Raw genomic sequence first — 25,626 nt, forward strand, 5'->3', positions numbered from 1 at the left:
GGTTAGGTTTATTCCTAGGTATTTTATTCTTTTTGATGGTATTGTGAATGGAATTGTTTTCCTGATTTCTGTATTAGTTCATTGTTAGTGTATAGGAGAGCCACAAATTTCTGTGTATTAATTTTGTATCCTGTAACTTTGTTGAATTCGATATTAGTTCTAGTAGTTTTAGAGTGGAGTCTTTAGGGTTTTTTATGTTTAATATCATGTCATCTGCAAATAGTGACACTCTGATTTCTTAATCAATCTGGATTCCTTGTATTTCTTTGTTTTGTCTAATTGCAGTGGCTAGGACCTCCAGTATTATGTTGAATAACAGTGGGGCGAGTGGACATCCATGTCTTGTTCCCAATCTCAGAGGAAAAGATTTTAACTTCTCGCTGTTTAGTATGATGTTGGCTGTGGGTTTATCATATATTGCCTTTATTATGTTGAGATACTTGCCCTCTATACCCATTTTGTTGAGAGTTTTTGTCATGAATGGATGTTGAATTTGCTGAATGCTTTTTCAGCATCTATGGAGATGATCATGTGGTTTTTGTCCTTCTTTTTGTTTATTTGGTGGATGATGTTGATCGATTTTCAAATCTTGTACCATCCTTGCATCCCTGAGATGTATTCCACTTGATCATGATGGATGATCTTTTTGATGTATTTTTGAATTCGGTTTGCTATTATTTTGTTGAGTATTTTTGCATCTGTGTTCGTCAGGGATATTAGTCTGTAATTTTCTTTTTTTGTGGTGTCTTTGTTTGGTTTGGTATTAGAGTGATGTTGGCCTCGTAGAGTGAGTTTGGGAGTATTCCCTTTTATCCTACTTCTTTGAATGTTTAAAGAGGATGGGTATTAGGTTTTTACTAAATGTTTGATGAAATTCAGCAGTGAAACCGTCTGGACCAGGAGTCAATTTCCTTGCTGATAATTGGTGTATTCAGATTTTCCGTTTTTTCTTTGGTCAGCCTTGGCAGGTTGCATTTTTGTAGAAAGTTGTCCATTTTTTCTAGGTTATCCAGTTTGTTACTATATAATTTTACATAGTATTCTCTCATAATTCTTTGTATTTCTGTGGTGTCGGTAGTGATTTTTCCTTTCTCATTTCTGATTCTGTTTATGTGTATAGACTGTTTTTTTTTTTTCTTTTTTCTTGATATGTCTGTCTACAGGTTTATCTATTTTGTTTATTTTCTTGAAGAATCAGCTCCTGCTTTCATTGATTGTATTGTTTTATTATTCTCATTTTTATTCATTTCTGCTCTAATCTTTATTATGTCCCACCTTCTCCTGACTTTGGGCCTCATTTGTTCTTCATTTTCTAGTTTTGTTAATTGTGAGTTTAGACTGTTCATAGGGATTGTTGTTCGTTCCTGAAGTAGGTCTGTATTGCAGTATACTTCCCTCTTAGCGTGGCCTTTGCTGTGTCCCACAGATTTTGCATTGTTGAGGTATCATTGTCATTTATCTCCATATATTGCTTGATCTGTTTTTATTTTGTCACTGATGTATTGATTATTTAGGAGCATGTTGTTAAGCCTTCATGTGTTTGTGGGCTTTTTCATTTTCTTTGTGTAATTTATTTCTAATTTCATACCTTTGTGGTCTGAGATGCTGGTTGGTACAATTTCAATATTTTTAAATTTACTGAGGCTCTTTTTGTGGCCTAGTATATGATCTCTTCTTGAAAATGTTCCATGTGCACTTGAGAAAATTGTACATCCTCTTGCTATTGGATGGAGTGTTCTGTAGATGTCTGTTAGGTCCATCTGTTCTAATGTTGTTCAGTGCCTGTGTCTCTTATTTTCTATCTGGTTGATCTATCCTTTGTTGCTATTGGATGGACTGTTCTCTAGGTGTCTGTTAGGTCCATCTGTTCTAATATGTTGTTCAGTGCCTCTGTGTCGTTACTCATTTTCTGTCTGGTTGATTTGTCCTTTGGAGTGAGTGGAGTGTTGTAGTCTTCTAAAATGAATGCATTGCATTCTATTTCTCCCTTTAATTCTGTTAGTATTCGTTTCACATATGTAGGTGATCCTGTGTTGGGTGCATAGATATTTATAATAGTTATATCCTCTTGTTGGACTGACCCCTTTATCATTATGTATTGTCCTTCTTTGTCTCTTGTGACTTTCTTCATTTTGAAGTCTGTTTTGTCTGATACAATTACTGCAACTCCTGCTTTTTTCTCCCTATTAGTTGCATGAATATCTTTTTCCATCCCTTTACTTTCAGTCGCTTGTAGGCAGCATATAGACGTGTCTTGTTTTTTTATCTATTCCGTGACTCTATATCTTTTGATTGGTGCATTTAGACCATTTACATGTAGGGTGATTATCGATAGGTATGTGCTATGTACTTATTGCCATTGCAGGCTTTAGATTTATGGTTACCAAAGGTTCAGTGGTAATTCTCTTACCATCTAACAGTCTGATTTAACTCAGTTCGTATGCTATTAGAAATACAACCTAAAGGTCTTTTTTTTTTTTTTTTCTTCTCTCCTTTTTCTTCCTCCTCCATTCTTTTTGTATTAAGTATCATATTCTGTACTCTTTGTCTATCCTTTGATTGACTTTGGGGGTGGTTGATTTGATTTTGCATTTGCTTAGTAATTAATTGTTCTACTTTGCTGTTGTTTTATTTCTCCTGGTGATATCTGTTTAGCCTTAGGAATACTTCCATCTATATCAGTCCTTCCAAAATGCACTGTAACGGTGGTTTGTGGGAGGTAAATTCTCTCGGCTTTTGCTTATCTGAAAAATCATTTAATCCGTTCTTCCAAATTAGATGATAACCTTGCTGGATAGAGTATTCTTAGTTTGAGGCCCTTCTGCTTCATTGCATTAAATATATCATGCCACTCCCTTCTGGTCTGTGAGGTTTCTCTTGAGAAATCTGATGATAGCCTGATGGGTTTTCCTTTGTATGTCATATTTTTTCTGTCCGTAGCTGCTTTTAAAAGTCTGTCTTTATCCTTGGTCTTTCTGCCATTTTAATTATTGTATGTCTTGCTGTTGTCCTTTTTGGGTTCCTTGTATTGGGAGATCTGTGCATCTCTGTGGCATGAGAAACTATCTCCTTCCCCATATTGGGCAAGTTTTCAGCAATTACATCCTCAGAGACACGTTCTATCCCTTTATGTCTCTCTTCTTCTTCCTCTGGTACCCCTATAATGCAATAGTTGTTCCATTTGGTTTCATCACACTGTTCTCTCAATATTCTTTCATTCTTAGAGATCCTTTTTTCTCTCTGTGCCTCAGTTTCCTTGTATTCCTCTTTGCTAATTTCTATTCCATTAAACATGTCTTCTGCTGCCTCTAATGTGCTTTTAAATCCCTCAATTGTATGTTTCATTTCAGATACGGAATTTCTTAATGATTGAATCTCTATCTTAAATTTGTTCTGAGTTCTTGTATATTTTTCTGTACCTCCATGAGCATGTTTCTGATTTTTGTTTTGAGCTCTCTTTCAGGAAGATTGGTGATTTCAGTTTCATTTGGCTCTTGTTCTGGGGTTTGTGAGATTTTGGTCTGAACCAGGTTCCTTTGACGTTTCATATTTCTATGTGGTGCCCTCTAGTGCCCAGAAATTCTAGTGTCTGGAGCTGCTCAGCCCCTAGAGTGAGGTTGGGTGTTGTAGTGGAGGAGCTCTGGTGCCTGGGGGCAGGATAGAGCTGTTTCCTGATTCGCAGCTACAGTCGCCTGTCTCCAGTATCAGAGCCAGTGGGCTGAGCACAGAGGTGTAAGTCTCTGTGCTTTGCGTCTCTAGCTGATGTAGGCGTGGCCTCCCTCTGTCTGGCCTGACACCAGCGCAGTGACTGCTGATTTGTGAGCAGGTACCGGCAGGCCAGGAGGAAGGCTCAGTAGGCTGGGTGTCACATAGCTGAGTAGTCAGCCAGGGGGATGGAGTGCCTGAAGCTCCACAAAGTTCCCAACCTGCTAGGCAGAGCGCACCCAGACAACCTTGTCCACCTCTCCCTTCTCCTGTGCAGCAAGCTCTGTGCAAACCTTGCCCCTTCAGCAGCCCTCTCACTGCTAGGAAGCCTCTCAGACCTACTGCCTTTCCTTTGTCCCAGAGCAGCCGGATGTGGATCCCTGTCCTGCTCAAACGGCCCGAATCTCAGTCTCTCAAGCACTCTGCCTGTCCCACCTCCCCAACCCCACCAACCTCCAGAGCACCACACAATGTAGGTTTGTACTTGCAAAGTAGATCTCCAGGGCTGGGTATTCATCAGTTCTAGGCTTCCTCCCGCTCCGTGCTCCATTTCTCTCCCTCCTGCCAGTAAGCTGGGGTCGGGGAAGGACTTGGGTCCCAATGGATCAAGGCTTTTGTACGTTACCCTGTTTCATGAGATCTGCTCTGTTCGTGAGGTTTGTATGCAGTCTGGTGCAGCCTTCTTTTCTGATGCTTTTTTAGGTTTGGTTGTATAAACTATATTTTCATACTATATGTGGTTTTGGGCAGAGTTCTCTGTCTCACCTCTCACGCCGCTGTCTTGAATCTCATCAGATCTCTTTTGAACATAACTACATTACCATTCTCACATCTTTAAAAATTGACCATTAAAAAATTGCTTACTTTACTGAATATTCAGTCATGTTTTTCCTACCATTAGATTTAATTAACATGATAACGATGTTCCAGTTAGTGTATATATATTTTTTTACTTCTTGTTTTTTTTCCTCTGGAATTCAGTCTGCATTAAAAAAAAATCATACGGCATTTCTAAACTTAGCTTCTGTTAAACTGTTTTGAAAAACAACAAGTGTGCTCTCTTCCTTCTCTTGGAATTTTTGTTCTTTTCCTGTGTTTAGCTACATAAAGCAGAATCAGAGATAACATAATATTTCATACTGTCTGTTACCTCATATATGTACTACATCATTGGAAAGAATTTAGTTTACATTTTTTGGAAGTGAGCATGCACACAGGTTTATAATAATTACAGAGACTTTATAAGGTAGGACAATTTAAGGTGTGGTCTTTTTGTGGTATACTTTGGAAGCACTTGCTAGTAAAGGAGAATGTATGTTACTCAGGATTTCAGAGGGCATTCTTAACTCCAGAAACGTAGGTCAGGCCCAAAACCAGTTTCTGTGCTCTCTCCTTTCTTGTCTGTAGGCCCCAGAAATCCAGTCCTCTTTTCTCCCTGCTTGATATTTGCAGACTGGCTGTGGAGTGGGACACGTCTTTCCACTTCCTCATTTTATCCCTGTATCAGAATACCAGACCAAAGGCCTTTACTGTTTTTTGTTGTTGTTGTTAGACTGTTATATTATTAAGGTAATGTTGATATATACTCTTATGAAGATTTCACATGAAAAATATTGTGGTTACTACATTCACTGATATTATCAAGTCCCTTCTGTACCCCATTGAAGTCACTGTCCATGAGTGTAGTAAGATGCCACAGAGTCACTACTTGTCTTCTCTCTGCTGCAGTGTCTTTCCTGTGACTCCCTGCACAGCATGTGTACCGATTATAATACCCCTCAATCCCCTTCTCCCTCTCTCTCCACCCACCCTCCCCCACCCCTTCCCTTTGGTAACCGCTACTCCCTTCTTGGAGTCTTTGAGTCTGCTGCTGTTTTGTTCCCTTATTTTTGCTTTGTTGTTATACTCCACAAATGAGTGAAATCATTTGGTACTTGTCTTTCTCCGCCTGGCTTATTTCACAGAGCATAATACCCCCTAGCTCCATCTGTGTTGTTACAAATGGTCGGATTTGTTTTCTTCTCATGGCCGAATAGTATTCCACTGTATATATGTACCCCATCTTCCTTATCCATCCATCTACTGATGGACACTTAGGTTGCTTCCATATCTTGGCTATTGTAACTAGTAGGGGTGCATATAACTTTTTGAATCTGAGATCTTGCTTTCTTTGGGTAAATTCCTTGTTCAAATGCTATTTCTATTTATAGTTTTTTGAGGAACCTCCATACTGCTTTCCACAATGGTTGAACTAATTTACATTCCCACTAGCAGTGAAGTAGGGTTCCCCTTTCTCCACACCCTCACCAGCATTTGTTGTGCTTAGTCTTTGCGATGTTGGCATCCTAACTGGTGTGAGGTGATATCTCATTGTGGTTTTAGTTTACATTTCCCTGATAATTAGTGATGTGGAGAATCTTCTCATGTTCCTGCTGGCCATCTGAATTTCTTTGGAGGAGTGTATGATCGTCCTCCCATTTTTTAATAGGGTTATTTGCTCTTTGTGTGTTGAAGCAGGTGTTTGAGTTCTTTATATATTTTGGATGCTAATCCTTTGTCAGAGATGTCGTTTACAAATATATTCTCCTGTACTGTAGTATGCCTTTTTGTTCTACTGATGGTGTTCTTTACTGTACAGAAACTTTTTAGTTTGATGTAGTCCCAGTTTTTCATTTTTGCTATTGTTTCCCTTGCCCAAGCAGATGTGTTCAGGAAAAAGTTGCTCATGCTTACATTCAAGAGATTTTTCCATTTTCTAAGAGTTTTATGGTTTCATGACTTACATTCAGGTCTTTGATCCATTTCAAGTTTACTTTTGTGTGTGGAGTTAGAAGATAATCCAGTTTCATTCTCTTACATGTAGGTGTCCAGTTTTGCCAACACCAGTTGTGGAAGAGGCTGTCATTTTGCCATTGTATATCCGTGGCTTCTTTACCATATATTAATTGAGCATATATGCTTGGGTTTATGTCTGGGCTCTCTATTCTGTTACCCTGGTCTGTGGGTCTGTTTTTAAGCCAGTACCAAATTGTCTTGATTACTGTGCCTTTGTAGTAGAGCTTGGTGTCAGGGAGTGTGATCCCCCCAGCTTTGTTCTTTCTTCTCAGGATTACTTTGGCTATTTGGGGTCTTTTGTGGTTCCATATGAATTTTAGAAGTATTTGCTCTCATTCGTTGAAGAATGCTGTTGGTATTTTGATAGGGATTGCATTGAGTCTGTAGGTTGCTTTAGTCAGGATGGCGAAGCCTTTTCTGTTTCTAGGACAGGTCCACTAATGGCCGTGGGATGGTAACACCAGATTGTTAGGCTTCTGTCTAATGCAGGAATTAATACTACTGGTTGTTTTCTTCATTGTGTATATAAGGCTGTTAAATGAATTCCTAACATAAACTCTTGTTTGTACTTGAAGTGAGTATGAAGATTTATACTTAGAAAGAGGGTATAGCATGAGAGATTGAGTTCTGGTGTAGAATGTAACTGGATGCTTACATTAATGAAATACTATTTTGTGGCTTATATAAACTAGACTGTTGACTTTAGTCCCTGTGTACGCATGTAGTTGTCAATGATTGTTTTTTGTAGGACTGTGAAGATCCCAATCCTCTGATTCGGGCCTTGGCAGTTAGAACCATGGGGTGTATCCGTGTGGACAAGATTACAGAATATCTCTGTGAGCCCCTTCGGAAGTGCTTGAAGGATGAAGATCCCTATGTTCGGAAAACAGCAGCAGTCTGCGTGGCAAAACTCTATGATATCAATGCCCAAATGGTGGAAGATCAGGGATTTCTGGATTCTCTGCGGGATCTCATAGCAGATTCAAATCCTATGGTAATAAGATGCTGCTTTTTTTTATAAGAGCAGTGTTTAAAATGGGTCCCTTTAAAAAAGCATGTTTAAAACAAATCTTATCTTTGGGACATTAAACCATAGGTTAGCTATGGAAAGCATGACTTCTGTGTCTACCATAGTTTGTCTCTCTCACACCCTAGGTATTTCTGAGGTGAAAACCAAGTACGAAAGTACAGGGATCTTAAAGCAAACCTCTGCATCATCCCTACCCCTGTATTTGTTAAAAAACAAACATATTCTTCATCATTTTTTTAAGGAGGTTTCACCTTAACTTTATATCAATTTTTTAAAAGATTACTTCTTCAGATAGATGTTTGTGGTATTTTCTGGTAGTGTGGGAATAGAAACCTAATAAAAGGTACCATTACTGGCTAATGACTATAATGAATTCTTCTGCAGGAGAATTGTAGGACGAGATTATTTTTAGCCAACTTAATTATGTTCAGATGTTTGGCGGCTAGAACATATTTCTCTTACTGACATTTTAAACTTTTCCTGTACAATGAATGGGCATGAGTCCTAAGTGGTACTTTGACTCTCTTAGTGACGGAAGCTCATTTGAAACTAGTGATTGGTCCCAAAGTATCATTTACCAAGAAGATGGAGGACTATAGCTACGTTCTCTCCCCATTTTTCCTAATGAATTATTTACTTGGAGGTGAATTACATTAAGAGTTAATCAGTGGGTAACCTCTGAATACATTTTTTTGGTTGAACTTTTTGAAATAGATGGACATGTCTGCTTTGACCTCTCCTTTGGTTTGTCTTACTCTTTGGATAGCCATGGATTCTGTTTTATAATGTCCTTCAACTTTTAGTACCGAAGTCTAAGGATGACGCAAGCCACATTTTTTTAAAGGTACTGAGATACTAGCTATCATCAGGAATCTTTTAGCCGCCTCCTGGGCATAGAAGTGGGTGTGTGTTTGTATGTGTTTAAACCATGACTTCTGACAGGGTTGCCACCAGTGTTCGAGGATTCAACCCTGCCTTTTCCCCCTCAAGCAGCACTGTATGACACCTTTTTAAAAAATTCATAGATTTATAAGGCAGTAATATCTGTTTTTTAGAATATTGAGCTGGCACCCACTTGTGCTTTTGGTGTTGCTTTTGATTCAGTGTGTTATTCTGAGCAACTGTCTTTGAAATTTTCTGCCTACGGACAAATGTGAAAATGTTTTGCCTGCACACTCCAAGTTTTGGGCATCCAGATGAGCAGGATATCACATACCCTGTGGAAACTTGTTGAACATTCAGTGGGGTTAAGAATGTGGAGTGGGATGAGGTAGAAATGCGTTGTATCTCGTACAGGCAATTCCATTTGGGAGAGAAAAAGGCGTTTTTACACTGACGTAAGTTCTTCAAAGCAGGACCTATAAAGTCAGATGGTCAGGGATACGGACTAACAGAGTTTAGTAAAGGCTTTTTTTTTCTGGTACCTAAGAAGCACTTAAAGATCTTTATTCAGGTGAATTGAGAGGTTGAGATTATCTGGAACAAGCCTAAGTTGTCTGATTTATTCAAAGTTTTCATTGTAGAGGATGGGCTGTTTTTTACATAGTCCATAGTACTGATGGGAATTTTCAAACATACTCAAAAGTAGAGTGACTAAATGAATAAACTAAATATAAAATGAATCCATGAACCCATTTACTATCACCACAATCAGTAATTATCAGTACATGCCAGTCATGGGTCACTATTTACTATAACATAGTAACTATAGTCCTTTTTAATAATTCTCAACCTGGTTTTACTACAAATCAGCAAATGATTTGGGGAAATTTTACAAAGTATCTTTGAGAAAACTTCTGGAGGGAATTTAAGGTCACTTGGTAGATTTTTTAGGAACCGTTTCAGGAATGCCTTTTGTTTTATTGTATCTTTATTGCATATTTTCTTAGAGCAGGTGTCAGCATTTGGTCCTAAACTGTTGGACCTACTTCCCCCTAAACAGAGTATCTTTCTGGTTCTTGTCAGATTTCTCAGTAGCAGATCTTTCCCTGATACTGTTCAGCCTATTGCAACCAGGGTGCCCAGGGTGCAAAATTCAAGGAAGCATTTGCTCTCAGGTGCCGACTCTGAACTTATGTAAGCCTGAGAGTGGGGTGGCTCTTTACAGTATGTGCCGGAGTGGCTTGCCTTACTCTTCTCCTGGCTTTGTTTTACAGACTCATTTTTAAATCATGTTTTGAGTTCTTCATTCTTGTTGTTTTAGTGAAGGACTTGAAAGGCTTGGACTAATAGGTAGCCAACACACATACACACATGCCTACTTTTGATCTTGAATCCATACTTTTCCATCTCAACTGTATGTCCTGCTTTTTGCCAGATAGTATTAAAACTATCATTAGACCACAGATCTTCCTTTAGGAGTTCGATCAAATGGTGTTGATGGGAAACAGGTAAGTGTGTGAGTGTTAAGCACCTTCCAAGATGTAATGGTGGAATGTAAGGTGTAGTAGCTCAAACATACGAAAATCTCCTAAGGCTTATGCTGACCCTCTGTCATTAGGAAACAGGAAATTTAAATTTAAGTGTATTCTGTGCCAGGCACAGTGATGAGTGCTTTTACTTACAGTGTTTTACTTAGTTGTCATATCTTCCCAGTGATGTGGAGGTTATGTACTACATCTAGATATGTATACTCAGAGAGGCTAAGGAATTATCCCAGAGTCATATAGCTAGTGGTAATGTAACCGGGTTCTATTCCAGTTCTTAGTCCCAGTACCCATTATTGGTCCTCACCTTAATGGATGTATGTCTACAACAGCATTTTCTCAAAACAGTTAAAAATTTGAACATGAAGGCCTTTAATTATTTTTAAACTGTTTTAATATGTAAATCCTCTCAGTCCTCTTGTTCTGATAATGGGTATGAGTTCTACTTTACTGCTCTTGAGGGGTAGTTTGGGTCTACTTTTTTGGAAGTTGCTCCACACAGTGGCAGCCCTATTACCAGCAAGTAGTAAAATCACTTGCAAAAAAAAAACAACACTTCTAGGGGGTTCTGCCTTTGTAGTTCCCTTGTAGCTCACTTCAGAAAGATATCCTAGATGTGAAGGCCCCCGACCATCAGCAGATGTGACCTTGACGTCTGAGAGTGAACTGTTGGTCAAGGTCTGGCTACTCTTGGGGTTCTGTGGACCTCCAGGCTTGTTCCTGGATGGTGTAGCTTGCTACAAGTAAAGAACTATTTTATGTTCATTCCCTGTCTTTTTTGGTCTTCATTTTCCTGCAGTTGTTTTACCTTTATACTTGAGTTAAAGCTGACTTACAGTGAAATACGGATTGAAAGAGAACAGACTTCAAAGTAAAAAAGTCTCACTGTTAAGTTGTAGTGTAACCTCCCTGAGTCTGTTTCCTCTTCTGTAGAGTGAGGGGTGCTGTGTCAGAGAGTTGTTGGGAGTATTAATTGAGCTTTTGCATAAAAGTACCTTGCTTGTGGGAGCTAATGAGATGACGGCTGCAGCTTCTGTAATTATTAAATAGATATTAGGCAAAAGTTAACATTATTGCTAAAATATTTAATGATTCAGATGATTCCTGTGGTATTTGTGTAGTGGATCCTTTTCTGAGGGAATTAGAGCTAAACTTGTTTTCAGGTGCAGATTTTATTAATCCATTATTTTGCAAGTAAACCTGTATTCAGAATGAGGAAACACTGTGGAGTGACAGGAAAACAGCTCCCAGGATTTCTTCACAAATGTCACTTTGCACTTTTCAATGATAGACTGTTCTCTGACGTTTTTGCCCACACTTTAGGATTTTCCCTCCTTAATACGGTGTTTCTTTTCTTTCTCAGAGGTGTTTTGAGGTATTCCAACTTCAGTTACCATATGTTTAAATCTGCCACTTGAGACTCTCTTGACAGCCCCACAACATGGGCTTTGCTTGTTAGTGAGCCCAGTTTTAAGTCCCTTTGGCTTAGGGACTTAGCCCCCTTTGGTCTCCATCTTCTAAGCCTTCTCGGTTCAGATTCCATCACTCTGAGAGCTGCCCATGGGAATACCCCTCTTCCACAGCTCTGTCTTCTCTGCAAAAGCACAAACTGCTGAATTAGTTAAAAAAAAATAATTTGTTGAAGGCTCTTGTGCAGAAGCAGCATGCTCTCAGAAAAGCCTCCCCTTGGCCCATTATAGCCTTTAGCAAAGGTTCTAGTTAAACTGTCAGCTTCTTTTAATTTGAACTTATTCTGGACAGCTGTTTATGAGAAATACTTTTCTTCCCAGAAATACTGTATTTTAACCATGCGCTAGCCAGCATGTAGAAGCAGCAGGGTATTGTGGCAGAGGTTCTTAGCTGGAGGTGATTTTGATCCCCAGGGAACGTTTGGCAATGTCTGGAAACACTCAGTTGTCATAGCTGATGAAAGGGGTGCTGCTGGCATCTAGTAGGTAGAGTCTAGGGGTACCTTAAACATTCTGCAGTGCACAGGGCAGCCTTACAACACAGAGTTGTTTGTCCTGAAGTGTCAGTGGTGCTGCTAAGGTTGTGAACAGTGGAGTTGTGGAAATAGCACATAGCCTTTAGGGCAAGAGTGCCTGCTGTTTTGAGTCCTGACTTGACTTCTTACTAGTTATTTTAAATGAGCCGCAGTATCCTCATGTGTGAAACAGAGGTAAAATGCCTATTTTACTGGATTATTTTGGACACGAAGGACTTTATTTATAATGCTTGGTATACAGTAAATGCTTAATAAACCGCAGCTATTCTTGAGGAACAGACCTACCATCATGCAGGCTTTGATTTTTGTAATTTTATTTAGGACTTAGGAGGTTTACTTTATTGTGGCTTGTTGTCAGTGTGAGATTATAATAAATCCTGGAAAACTCAGGTCTCTCTAGGTCACTTTGTAAATTCCAGAAGGATTTTTGTCAGAAATATTTGGTGTCCATGTGGGCCATGTTAAATTGTCTATTAAAGATAGGCCTAGAACAAAGAGAAAACCTTAATAACCTCACTTGATTTAGTAGTTTGACTTCTTTTATTCCCAAATATATATGAGTAGGATAGTTATAAAATTAAAATATTATACCCAAGTGATACTAGAAATGCCTAATGCTCATCATGCCAAATGTCCATAAAGAAGTCCCAGAGCTGGTAGAATTTTCGTCATGCATGAGAGTGTCAGTGTGTGGTCGGCAATTGACAGGAGTAATGTAGGAGGTAGTACGTTCAGTCTGTGTCTGGATCCCCTAAGTGAGTAATGTTATATTTCGTACTAAAAGAGGAGCCACTGTTAATTTCTGCAGGATTGGAGTTGTTGTGTAAGTGGAATCCTTGGAGGCTACTTTGATTTAAGTCCAATTACCAGCTCTTGAATTTCCCACTGGTTCATCTGAGTGCTTTTCGGTCTCTACTTAGAGAGGAAGCAAGTCATTTCTATTTTCCTTTATACTAAAACTTATAGAAATCTTTTTCTGTGTATTCTCATTTTTTAAAAAACATCAGTTTATTTATATTATTACGAACTTAGGTGTTTTTTTTTTGTCTTAGCTCATTTGGGGGAGAATAAGTTTAGATTTATAGAAAAGTTGCAAAGACAGTACAGCAGGTTCCCGTAGGCCTTTCATTCAATTTCACTTACTGTTAACTGTTACCATCTTACGTGATCATGTCACATTTATCAAAACTAAGAAATTAACATTGGTACATTACTATTAAGTAATGTATAGGCTATTTGAATTTTACCTGTTTCAACACAAATGTCTTTTTCTATTCTAGGATTCAATCCAGGATACCAAAATGTATTTAATCACTTCTTTTTATAAACAGTTGACTCTATATGAAAGTATCTCAAAAACAGAAAAGTGCTTTGTAACTGAAATTTTTTAACCACTCCATAGTGGTTAAAATTTAGGCTCTGGAACCAAACAGACTAGGATTTGTATCCTGGTTTTGCCGGATGTTAGCTGTGTGGTCTTTCTAAACTTCTCAGTATCCTCATTTCCAAATTGGGAATTGTAAACAATGCTTCTATTATGCAATTGTTGTGAGCATTCAAGGATATTAAGTTTGCAGAGAACTTAATACTGGACCTCATATAGAGGTAATCTGATAAGCCCTTAATAAAAATAACAAACATTTATAATCTATATTGTACAGTGAGCATGGTGCTAGATGTTAATGAGTTTAGAAGGGTTAATCTTTCAATGGCAAGTGGATATTTTTACAGATAACCTAATTCTTTTGTGTATGTTATTTAAGGCCAGACATAGTTTTTTTAGGGTAACACTGAGGGCAGCTTGCCCATAAATGAAGTTACATCTCTTTACAATATTACTGCGTCATTCTCAATTACTTTTAAAAAGTAAGTGTTCAAGGATGTACCTTTAAGGCAGTTTTCATCACAACTTCCTGAAAACTAGGTCTGTTGTACACATTAATTCAGTAATGTACCAAAGATCATGGCTTATCATTTCTTAGTGTCCCCTTTTAGATAATTTCAAGGCTCTAAATTGGAGAAGGATTATTTTACTGTCGAAAGGATGATTGTAAGCGTTAGGAAAATAACTTGTGTTGTTTTGTACATGTTGCAGCATTCTTTAGTGTGATTTTAGGGTCAGTGAGTCAAGTAACTCCTTGATTCTTAAGAGTGCCTTTTGTCCATTTGTAGGTACTTATTTGTAGTGTTTTGGCTTTGAGAATATTTCTGTTTTTTTCTTACCACATCTTAAACCATGTAAGTAGTGAATTTTTTTGAGTCTACTTTGAAAATCGCTTCTTGTTACCATGTATTCAAAGTTTCTTGCCATAATGAGATCAGCTAAGTAGATGTTGAGTCAACTTCCTAATTCCAGGGAAGAAGATGGGAAAAAAAATCCAACAGTGTAGAATGTATTATAGTTGATATGTTACCTGTTAGCATTCTGGACAGTGTCTTAGATTAAAGCCTGAGCTGTAAGTGTTACTTGTTTGAGGGGGAGAGTTAACTGGTACTGCATTGTCTCTGTGTCCTTAAGGAGAGGACAATGACTGAAACATTCTTAGACCAAATATATGTTAAAGCCCCATGCTTTAACATGTCCTTTGAGGCAAACTCCATGAAGGAGAAAGTGAGATCGCAAACTGTTGCTGATTTTTAGAAGGATAAAAAATATGTAAACCACCTATTTATTTAATCATAATAGTTCTGGTCAGTTATTCTACAGCTTTCAGCGTATTCAGGTCTTCAGGGGCACCCAGCCGAAAGAGTTGCAAATTGAACTGGAAAGCTGATTGTGTGACCTTGAAGGTCATTGCTTAGAATTGAAAATTCTCTAAAAAGTAATTTAGTTAATAGGAGGAAGGCACTGTTTTGGAAAGTGCTATCTTGGGTTCTGAAGCTGTGAAAATAAGTGGAAGGAGTGCAGGATGAAAACCATTGAAAGGAACAGGCAAGTGTGTGAGAGATTTCTCATAAAGGAGCTTCTGTCTCTGATACTCCACTTCCACTGTGTACCTGGATTTCCTCTGGGGTTCTTTTTTACAGGATCACTTTTATTCTAACCATACCCCTGCTGCTCCAGCTTGCTCCTTTAAAAAAAGAAAAGTCAAATTCATGTCCTGCATCTAAGGTAGGGGTAGCTATAAATAAGATTTTGTAACTGGAGAGTAAATCTTGCCTCTTTCAAATGCTGCCAGGATATGATTATCTCTGAAATATATGAAGTAGAAGAATACATTTTCCTCTCCATGTAAATCTGCATGTCACCTTTGCCTGGAATAATATTTTGATATATCTCCCCCAACTTTTATTTTTCTTTCCCTTCCCCCCCATTGCAGGTCACAGCTCTTGGAACTTGCTTAGAGTGATTAGTACTCTGTCTCTAGAGTACTAGTTAGACTGTGGTATCAGATATAGGCCTAGAGTTCATATTTAAGCACTACCCCTTTCTGGCTATATTGAGTAAGCAAGTCACAGAATTTCTCTAACCCCATTTATAAATTAATTTTTAAAACCTGTTTTCTTTATCTGTAATAAGTGGATTTTGATAGCAGCTACATCAGAGTTGCTGTGAGCATGAATGGTGCACAGTAAGTCTTCAATAAACTTTAGCTATCATTGTCTTTTTGTACAACTCATTCTATTAAGTATAGGTCAGAATGCAAATTGCTTACTTTAAAGGACATTCAGCAGGCTCCAAGGGTTCATAGAAGTACTAAATTGAAGAGAAGTCTAGTTAAGGCAGAGAAAGATTTGTCTAGTTTTGAGTGTGATTTTATATGTATCTTCTGGCAAGATGAAATATAAAATATTATTTTTACTCTATGGATGTGTTCTTTTGTAGCCTAGATGCCAACTTTTTATAAATCGACCAATGTACTGAAGAAACTCACTTAAGAAAACCTATTTGAAAATCCATTTTTAAAGCAAAACTTGCTTTAGAAACCCTTTCTTTCTTGGGAAGTCTAGTTTTTCACTGTTGTCTTCATGTTCTTTTAGTATTTCCTAAGAAAAATGGCAATTTTCTAGGGGGAAAAATACTAACATGTGTTAGTTACAGTTCAAATTCAGAGTGATGGTTCAAGTAAAAGAGAGAACTTTGTTTTAATATATGGTATCAAGGCAGTTACTGCAAGGGTTTGATTTGTTCTTTGTGATACTGATTTATTTTTTGGAGGCTTTCTAGGAAGAGGAAGTAAATCTTAAGTTTCAATTTTAATTTTAAAGTTTATTTTTTTAAATTGGCAATATAAAAAGAAAATCAACAATATAGGTACTAGGATATAGTACAAAAATCTGGAGAAACAGAGTATAAACATTGACAATTGAATCATCCTGTATACCCTAGTTAGCCATCCAGTTGCTGTCTTGAAGTCAGTTTCTTTCTTTTTCTACTTAAAATTCAGTGTAACTGGCTTATTTTAAGTTTCCAGGAAAGACTGAGAGAAACATGGCTTATTGACCAGGAGAACTCTAAGCAGTCTCTTATGAGCCTGCTTTGGTACATTTCTGAAAATGTAACAGCCTGAATGTGAAGATGTGGAGATGAAAGGGAGAAGGTAGAGCTTTGTTATTGGGGGGGGGGGTACATCTTTCTGGTAGATCATTGGCTCAGTGACCATTTGGCAGTGATCTCCTTTTCTCAGTGAAGGCTTTTCTAAACATGATCTTGTAATCTGGTTTCTCTGGATCTTTTCATTAGACTTACATTTCCCTATTCCCTTTCTTGTTTTAATGTGATAATAAGCAGAAATCGCCTGTTTTACCACCAGAACATATGCTTTATTAGCTGCATTATATACTTGGTTTAATTTCCAGTTGCCTGTGATACTAACAGAGGGATTCTAATGCTTCATTCCTTTCAGCCACTGCTTTTTTTAATTACCCCAATTTTCACTTTTTCTTCTATGTCTCCTATTAATAGACCTTATGTTTAACTTAAAAAAAAAACACCATTAAAGGTTTTGGCTGGCAGCAATAGTAAATGTGGTAGGATGTTTTATTTTGGACAACTGGTTACCAAGACTGGGCATATGTTGGCAGCAATAGATGAAAACAATATTTGGTCTTCCTGTATGACATTTTGATCCTTTATCCTGTAATTGAATCTATCAAGTGTATCATGCATGGGAAATAAAATAACCTTTTTCCTGCGTGTAAAGCACTGAAATGATGGAGGGGATTATTCTTTCACTCTTTATGCCTTTAGTTTTCACTAAATGCCATCTTGATGGCGGAGTCAGCAAATAAAAATTAAGTCAGAAAACAACTTCATATATGCTACCATGTCATAGGTGGACTAGTTGTTTCTTCCCAATTTGTCTTAATAACAAAAATACTGTATCCATAACCATATTTACCACAAGTCGTTGATTTCTCATCTTGCAATTTTTGTTGTGATCATAAAATTATAGCTAAAGATGATTCTATTTGTGGCATTATCATTCACACAATAATGGATATTGCTATAAATGTATTATTCAGCTAAAAAGTCATATTCTCTCGACACTTACTTTCTAGGTAAAAACATGCTAGAATAAACCGCCGGCTACCTAGATAATACGGGTATTCAAATAGTTAAATTGTGGCCAATATCTTTCTTTTCTTTCCAGCAAAAGGATAATCACACAACTCTTAGTTTCTCAAGCTTTTTACAAGGGACTTTAGCAAGAACTACAATGAGCTGACATTTTTGAGAATTTTTTTTTTTTGAGAAGATGGGTTTTTATTTCTTCTTTAAAAAATAAATAAATACAATGAATACACTGGCAGAGAGTGTCTTTGATATATGTAAGTAATTACTGAAGCTGCTCTCTCCCCTCATGTCTCATTTGTACTTAAGAATATTTATATTTAGCCTTACCTTGCTATTTTTAGTAACAACTGGGAGCCTCACAGCAAACATGGTTTTAAATTGACTTGTACAGGACCGTTGTGTAGTTTTTCTGTTGTTTTATTTTTAGGTGTTGTTGGAGTTTTTAAGTTAAACATTGATTGGTTGTAGATTTGTCAGTTATATTAAAAACCTATAATTTTGGGAAAACTTAAAATTTGTTTTCATTTCATTTTGTTTATTTTGCAGCTTATGTGGATTCCTAGATCTGTAAGTCAGGATACAAGTATAGTTTTTAAATTTGGTAGCAATTTTTCATTTATTGTACTTCCTGAAAGGAGGATACAGTTGAGATACCATAATCACTGATTCTAAGATGCCAGTGATTGTAAGATGCATTGATATTTTCTGTGGTACCTGGAAAGAAAAATACTTCCTATTAAACTTACATGCTATTGATTACAAAAGGCATCCCAGTTTGAGGTGTGAATGTAAAAAATTTCAACTTACCCTTAATTAATTATGCTGTTATTATCACCTTAAATTTGCACAAGGCTTTGTAGATGCGCTTATACATATGTCATCTGATTTTATCTTCAAACTAAAATCGATGTTTGGATTAAATTATTCCCAGTTTTCAGATGAGGAAACTGAATTTCACAGAGATTGAAGGTTTGTGGCAATCCTGCATCAAGCAAGTCTTTCAGCACCATTTGTCCAACACCATTTGCTCACTTTATGTCTCTGTTGTCATGTTTGGCAATTCTTGCAATATTTCAAACTTTTTCATTATTATTATATTTGTTATGGTGATCTGTGACAAACTTGCCAAAAGCTTAGATGTGGTTAGAATATTTTTTAACAATAAAGTATTTTTTAATTAAGACATACACATTTTTTTAATGCTATGCTACACTTAATAAACTGCAGTATATGTAACATAACTTTTATATGCACTGAGAAACCAAAAAATTCATTCGACTCAGTTTATTTCAGTGTTCACCTTGGTGCAGTCACTGAGCTAAGGTGTGCTTGTATGTTTTGAAAGCAGTTTTATCTGTTTATGCTGCCTGTGGAAATGTTCAGGAATAGTAATGACTTGATATCTATAAAGTGAGTTAGAGAAGGTTAAGTATTTGTCTGTAGATGTACTGTTTTTGGTAAATCAAAGTCTTACCTGCTTCTTTCCCAGGTGGTGGCTAATGCTGTAGCAGCATTATCTGAAATCAGTGAATCTCACCCAAATAGCAACTTACTTGATCTGAACCCACAGAACATTAATAAGCTGCTGACAGCCCTGAATGAGTGCACCGAATGGGGCCAGATTTTCATCCTGGACTGCCTGTCTAATTACAACCCTAAAGATGACCGGGAGGCTCAGAGGTCAGTCTGTTTGCCTGCATGGTGTCTGGGAGTCTTGTCTGATTGAACAAGTTCTAGTGTCTGTATGAGAATAAGGGTCTGTTATGTTGAGGAAGATCAGTGGCTTATGGGATAGATACTGCTGTCCTCGTGGTACTTTCTCATTCAATTTAGGAACATTTTAGGTGGTGGAGTAAACCATGAAAAAATAGCTTTTCTTAAGCAGTGTGTGTTTTTCATTTCTTATGTGAGCAGTACAGTTGATTTCTCCTAAAATCTGCCTCATCGTGGTCTCACATCTCCATACAGCGGTTCCTGGCCATTTGACAAACAACGGTTTCTGAGTGTCTCATTGTAGTGACAAACTTTCACTCTGTCAGGTACATAGTAAGTGGCTTGATAGGAATTAATTGATCTGAGCTATACCTGTAATTTAGTACTAGGTAAAGTGTGTTTGCACCACACACACAAAAAATTTCTATATTTAAAGTATTACAATAGATACAGAAATCAAAGCACTCTGAATTTAGAGAAGATTTTTAAAGGTACACCTGGATTGTTCTCAGCCCTTTGCTCCTTTCATGTTACAAATTTTCTCTATCAGAAATGAACTCCTACTAAATTTCATATACACATACTCACATTTTAGTTTACAGAGTTGGAATCTTCACCAATTTTTATGAGCATTTTATGTATATAGGCATTGTAGTAGGCAAAGTACTTCTGAAGAAATATTGGCTTTGTATTAAAGCTGACATATTTTAATTATGGTAGATAAGAACCTTCCTTGCCTGGCTGAAGCTCAAGCTACTATAACGTAAGTGCTCTTCACTTGTCTGGGAAATTGTTCCCTCTGGACTTCACTAAAGTTTACCTTGATAGATCCTTTCACTCATTGAAAGTACAAGTATCTTCTGGAAAGAACTTTACGATGATAAAATTTTATTTTCTGTTGGTCATTGACATCTCACACTTAATTACTCAGCAAATATTTTTTGAGTCCATGCTCTTCTAGGCCCTGAGGATATAGAAGTGGATGGGCAGAAATTGTAGCCCTCCTGGAACACTTATTCTGAGGGATGGGGACAGAAGTACATATTATATGTATATATAGTAGAATACGTAATATGTCAGATGATGATAAGTGCTAAGAAGAAAGGTAAAGCAGGGAAAGATCTAAGCGATACTGGCCACTTGGGACTAGTCAGGGAAGGCCTTCCTGAGCAGGTGGCATTTGTATAAAGACCTGAAGGAGGTCAAGGAATTTAGTCAAGTAGATCTAGGAGGAAAGGAGAGAAACAGTTTATCTTGTATCCTTAACTGAATATAGGTAACTAGCTGCTCATGTTGCATAAGAGCTATAAAAGATTAATTTCTGAAGAACGCTCGAAAGATAACTCAGTATTCAAGATTTTGTAAGGCATGTAAGTGTACGTGGCAGGAGCTAAGACAAGGAGAAAAGGTTGAGAGAATATTTCAGTGCTTCTGTTAAAAAAACAAACAAAAACCCTTTGAAAGATTCTCTTATTCTGAAGACAAGCAGTTGGGTAGTTTTCTCTGTCAACCCACTTCTTCCTGCATCTTACAATGAAACCTTCAGCCACACTTGGATGGTATCTCTCACTATGAAATAATACTCAGAATGCTTAATTTGACTTCCTGTATGTTGAGGAGAAATAGGCTGTGAGGCAGGGAGCTCTTACATAATAAGGGGACACAGAACTCTGAAAAGGAAGGTAAATAGTGTGAGCTTCAAGTGTTTGGTTTAGTAGCCAGTTTCCTTCCAGTTTGAATATCCCTTATTGTTGATTTCCTAAAGTCTACCACTGTACATGCTCTGCCTGTAGTTTGCTGGCTTTGCAGTATTGGATCCCAGTTTTATTACCTATGCTTGGAACTTTGACTTATCTAATTGATTCTTTAAGTTCCTATACTTGGGCCATGGAACTCTGACACATTATAGACTGGATTAAGCACAGAAATTATAACTCAAGCTGTTAATCTTCCTTTTCTGCCCTCAGCATCTGTGAGCGGGTAGCTCCCCGACTATCTCATGCCAACTCAGCAGTGGTGCTTTCAGCAGTAAAAGTCCTAATGAAATTTCTAGAGTTATTACCTAAGGACTCTGACTACTACAATATGCTGCTGAAGAAGTTGGCCCCTCCACTTGTCACTTTACTGTCTGGGGAGCCAGAGGTGCAGTACGTCGCCCTGAGGAACATCAACCTAATTGTCCAGAAAAGGTTGGGAAAAAATGAACTAGTGATGATTTAAGTGTTTATCATTTTGAATTAAACTGAATATCGATATATAAAGAGGCAATTGTTAAGCTGTGTTTAATGTATGGAAATGAAAATGTGTGGCCGAGCAACTTGCTCAGAGTCAGCAGGGCATTGATTTCAGAGTGTTCCTGTAATAAATGCTTGGTGTTGCTCTCCAGTTGGGTTTGTTTTCTGAGGGCCTCTTAATGGTATCCTAGCTACTGCCTGCTTAATATGGAGCAGGCCATTATCTGGAGGCAGATTGTCATTCTCCCAGCAATTCTTTTTGGCAGTATATATCCTGACCATTAAAAAGGCTAAAATAGTCTGCCAAATAGACAGTTAAAGGGATGTAGAGGAAGTTTGTGGGTTTTTCCCTGGGGCGAGTGGATAGGGAGCAGAGAGGCACAGCTTAGGTATCAATACAGACTTAGTAGGATATATCAATATATGTCTCACTTTTCTTATCTCGGGTTTCTTCATTCCACAGGCCTGAAATCTTGAAGCAGGAAATCAAAGTCTTCTTTGTGAAGTACAATGACCCTATCTATGTTAAACTAGAGAAGTTGGACATAATGATTCACTTGGCATCCCAAGCCAACATTGCTCAGGTGGGATCTAAAGCAGACTCAAATTATTTATAGTGACTTAGATCTTAAGGTCTGGCTTTCAGAAAAAGGTAGACCATGAAATTGCTGTTTGAAAATGCTTAGTCATTGTCCACTTCTGGATTTTTACCAGGTTCTAGCAGAACTGAAGGAGTATGCCACAGAGGTGGATGTTGACTTTGTTCGCAAAGCTGTGCGGGCCATTGGGAGGTGCGCCATCAAGGTGGAGGCAAGTGTCTGGTGGTAGCTCTGATCACTTCAGGGGATTCTGAGTATTCACTCCTTTCTTTAAAATACATTTTTAAAGTTTATTAAAGGAATAAAGGACATAGTTAAAATATTAAAGAACTTTTAGTAAAAAGCAGGTGTCCCTGGTCCCTCCCCTGCCAGAGAGAATCATTTTGACTGTTTCTCATTTTAGTTGTTTTGATTATTTCTGTATCTCTAATATGTTTGTGTTTTACTTTTTGATTTACCAATTATAGACATTGTCTATTAACTTTCTGCTATGACGTAAGCAACTTAGTTCATATATCCTACCATTCCTACTTCTACCCTCCTATTCTCTGGTATAGTTATACCATGAAATTTATGTTCCTTTATTGATTATCCTTATAAATTGAGATAATACACCTATATCTCTTGTTCTGTCAACTGTAGTCCTGCAAAACAGTATGCATACTGTGACTGTAAATATGTAGAGTCACCACAGTACACATAATAGTTATTTTCTTACACAGACTTCTTTTTCTCAAGTTTTATGATGGCCTCTTTTTCTTGAATTGTGTGTCTTCATTCTAACCCTATCTTCAACCAGCTTTTCAAGCTTATATCAAATCTGTATAAACATTTTGTCCTAGTCCCTTTGAGCTTCTAGTCCTCTGTCCTCTCTCTTCTTCCAGTCTGGCTGATTGCTTTCTTGGCCTCTGCACAGCCATCATTCCATACAGCCTCTCTTCATTGCTGTTTCTTGTCATTGGTACGTTTTTGTAGTGATCCCTTTTTTTGTGGTTGTAGTAGGTTCTCAGTCTGGGATATGAATTGTTGTTTGTTTCTGCAGTTTGAATTGAATCATCTGGGGTATTATATGGGTGACGTTTTCTTGTGTATATATATAGCTTTTCAATTAAGGTGTTTACCATGCATATAGTAAATTGCAGCCCATTTATATTAAGAATGAGATGACAGAAAGTTCACTAGGATTTCTGTGCACCTGTAGGTAACACTTTGTATTCGCAGGTTTTCTGCTTTAGGGCAGGGAGTTGATCTTGGTAGTCCTGGAGCCTCTCTGTGGTCTTACAGGGCCGATTGGTTTCTAGCTTGGTTGCAGCCTTCCAGTAGGTATATGAGCTACAACTTGCATTGCCCTGCTTCATCAGTCACCAGTCCTCCACTTGTTTTTCCTCATTCAGAAATTTGTTGAAAATATTGATGGCCTCTATTCACTGTGATTGGTAGATTCAGAACTCTGTATTTGTTCTTACTCCTTGACTGTGTGCAGTTCTGCTTAGATTCAGTGTTGGACCATGTGATTTCTCAAGGATCCTAAACTAATTTGTGCAGTATGTCCAGCCAGGACTTCATGAGAAAAAAAGGAAACATCCTGTGTCAAAGAAGCTTCTATGAAAGCCCAGTTCCTAATTGCCCTTCCTTGTTTTTATTCAACTCAGTGATTCTTCATTAGTTAACCACTGATACATCATTTAGTAAACTAGCTGTTACAGCAAGGAGTTAATTAATCCTCTCTCCTCCTGGTTCTTCTCAGTTGCTTCAGATTCTTAATACAGTTCTGTCACTCCATTTCAGAAATGGGAAAGTCTGTTACATCTTTTTTTTTATTACCACACTTCACATACTTACCTGTCTTTTTTCTTTTTCTTACTGAGGTATAACCACCTACTTAAGGTAGATAGTTTTCAAAAGAATTGTGGTAGCTTAAGAGTTTCTTTTTGCTTTTCACTGCCACACTGTCATTGTCTTACTGATCTCTGATAAAGTTGTAAAGAGTTGTACAAGATTATATCCAAAGTTAAAGAGATTTTTCTACCCCTGGAATTAACGATGGCCTCATGTATTGGAAATGATGGCCTCATGATGGAAATTGTTTTCAAAACATTTATATTCCTGGAGGCCATTGGTGCCATGATTGTCACTAATGGAAAAGTTGTCATAATGTGGAAGAGATAAGCTTTTCTTAATTTTTTATTAAAGTATCATTGATACACCATTTTATTTTGGTTTCAAATACACAGCACCGTGGTTGAACATTTATTTACATTATTAAGTCCTCACCCCGTCCGGTGCAGTCACTGTCCACCAACATAGTAAGATGTTTCAGCATCATGAACTACTTTCCGTGCTGTACTACTAGCCAGTGACAAACCTATATTGTGATTGTGAATTATTGTGCCCCTAATCTCTGCCCCCCGCCCCAACCTCTTACCCTTGCTAACCACTATTCCCTTCTCGGTGTGTATGAGCCTATTGCTATTTTGTTCCTTCTGTTTTGCTTTGTTTTTATACTCCACAAATGAGTGAAATCATTTGGTATTTGTCTTTCTCCACCTGGCTTATTTAACGGAGCGTAATACCCTCTAGCTCCATTCATGTCGTTGCAAATGGTAGGATTTTTCTTTTTATGTCTGAATAATAATCCATTGTGTATGTACCACATCTTCTTTATCCATTCATCTTTTGATGAACACTTAGGTTGCTTCCATATCTTGGCTATAGCAAATAGTATGGCAAAAAACATAGGGGTGCATATCTCCTTTTGAATCCAGGATCTTGTTTTCTTTGGGTAAATTCCTAGAAGTGGAATTCCTGGGTCAAATGGTTTTTCTATTTTTAGTTTTTTAAGGAACTTCCAAACTGCTTTCCAGTGGTTGTATCCATTTGCATTCCCACCAACAGTGTAGGAGGGTTCCCCTTTCTCTGCATCCTCACCAGCATTTGCTGTTCCTTGTCTTTTAGATAGTAGCCATTCTAATGGGTGGGAGGTGGTATCTCATTGTGGTTTTAATTTGCCATTTCACTGATGATTAGCGATGTGGAGCATCTTTTCGTGTGACTGTTGGCCATTTGAATTTCTTTGGAGAACTGTCTGTTCATATCCTCTCTACTTTTCTTAATTGAGTTACTTGTTTTTTGGGTGTTGGGGGCGTATAATTTCTTTTTGGATGTTAATCCCTTATTGAATAATTGCTTACAAGTATATTCTCCCATACTATAGGATGCCTTTTTGTTCTGCTGATGGTACCGTTTGCTGTACAGAAGTCTTTTAGTTTGATGTAGTCCCATTTGTTCATTTTTTATTTTGTTTCCCTTGACTGAGGAGATGTGTTCAGGAAAAAGTTGCTGATGTTTATATCTAAGAGATTTTTGCCTAAGTTTTCTTCTGAAAGTTTTATGGTTTCATGACTTACATTCAGGTCTTTTTGATCCAGAAGAGATAAGCTTTTGATGGCTTTCACTTCTTCCTATGACTCAGGGCTCCGTGGTGGGAAAATGAAAGTATGTGAAGAATGAATTTTCTCTGGAAAGTTGAGATCAGCCTTCAAAAGTCGTGCCTTTTTTCTA

At 37.6% G+C, this 25,626-nt stretch overlaps 1 protein-coding gene across 1 annotated transcript in view; it reads left to right on the forward strand.

Moving 5' to 3' along the window:
- The window catches only part of LOC130683513 (AP-2 complex subunit beta-like), a 73,304-nt gene that overhangs the window by 16,510 nt on the left and 31,168 nt on the right, over positions 1-25,626 (forward strand). Inside the window, 5 exon segments of the mRNA XM_057501221.1 lie at positions 7,289-7,534; positions 19,009-19,199; positions 21,200-21,421; positions 21,930-22,050; positions 22,181-22,276. Coding sequence (XP_057357204.1) covers positions 7,289-7,534; positions 19,009-19,199; positions 21,200-21,421; positions 21,930-22,050; positions 22,181-22,276 — 876 coding nt within the window.

This window comes from Manis pentadactyla, chromosome 4, assembly GCF_030020395.1.
Source record: "Manis pentadactyla isolate mManPen7 chromosome 4, mManPen7.hap1, whole genome shotgun sequence".
Taxonomy (NCBI): domain Eukaryota; kingdom Metazoa; phylum Chordata; class Mammalia; order Pholidota; family Manidae; genus Manis; species Manis pentadactyla.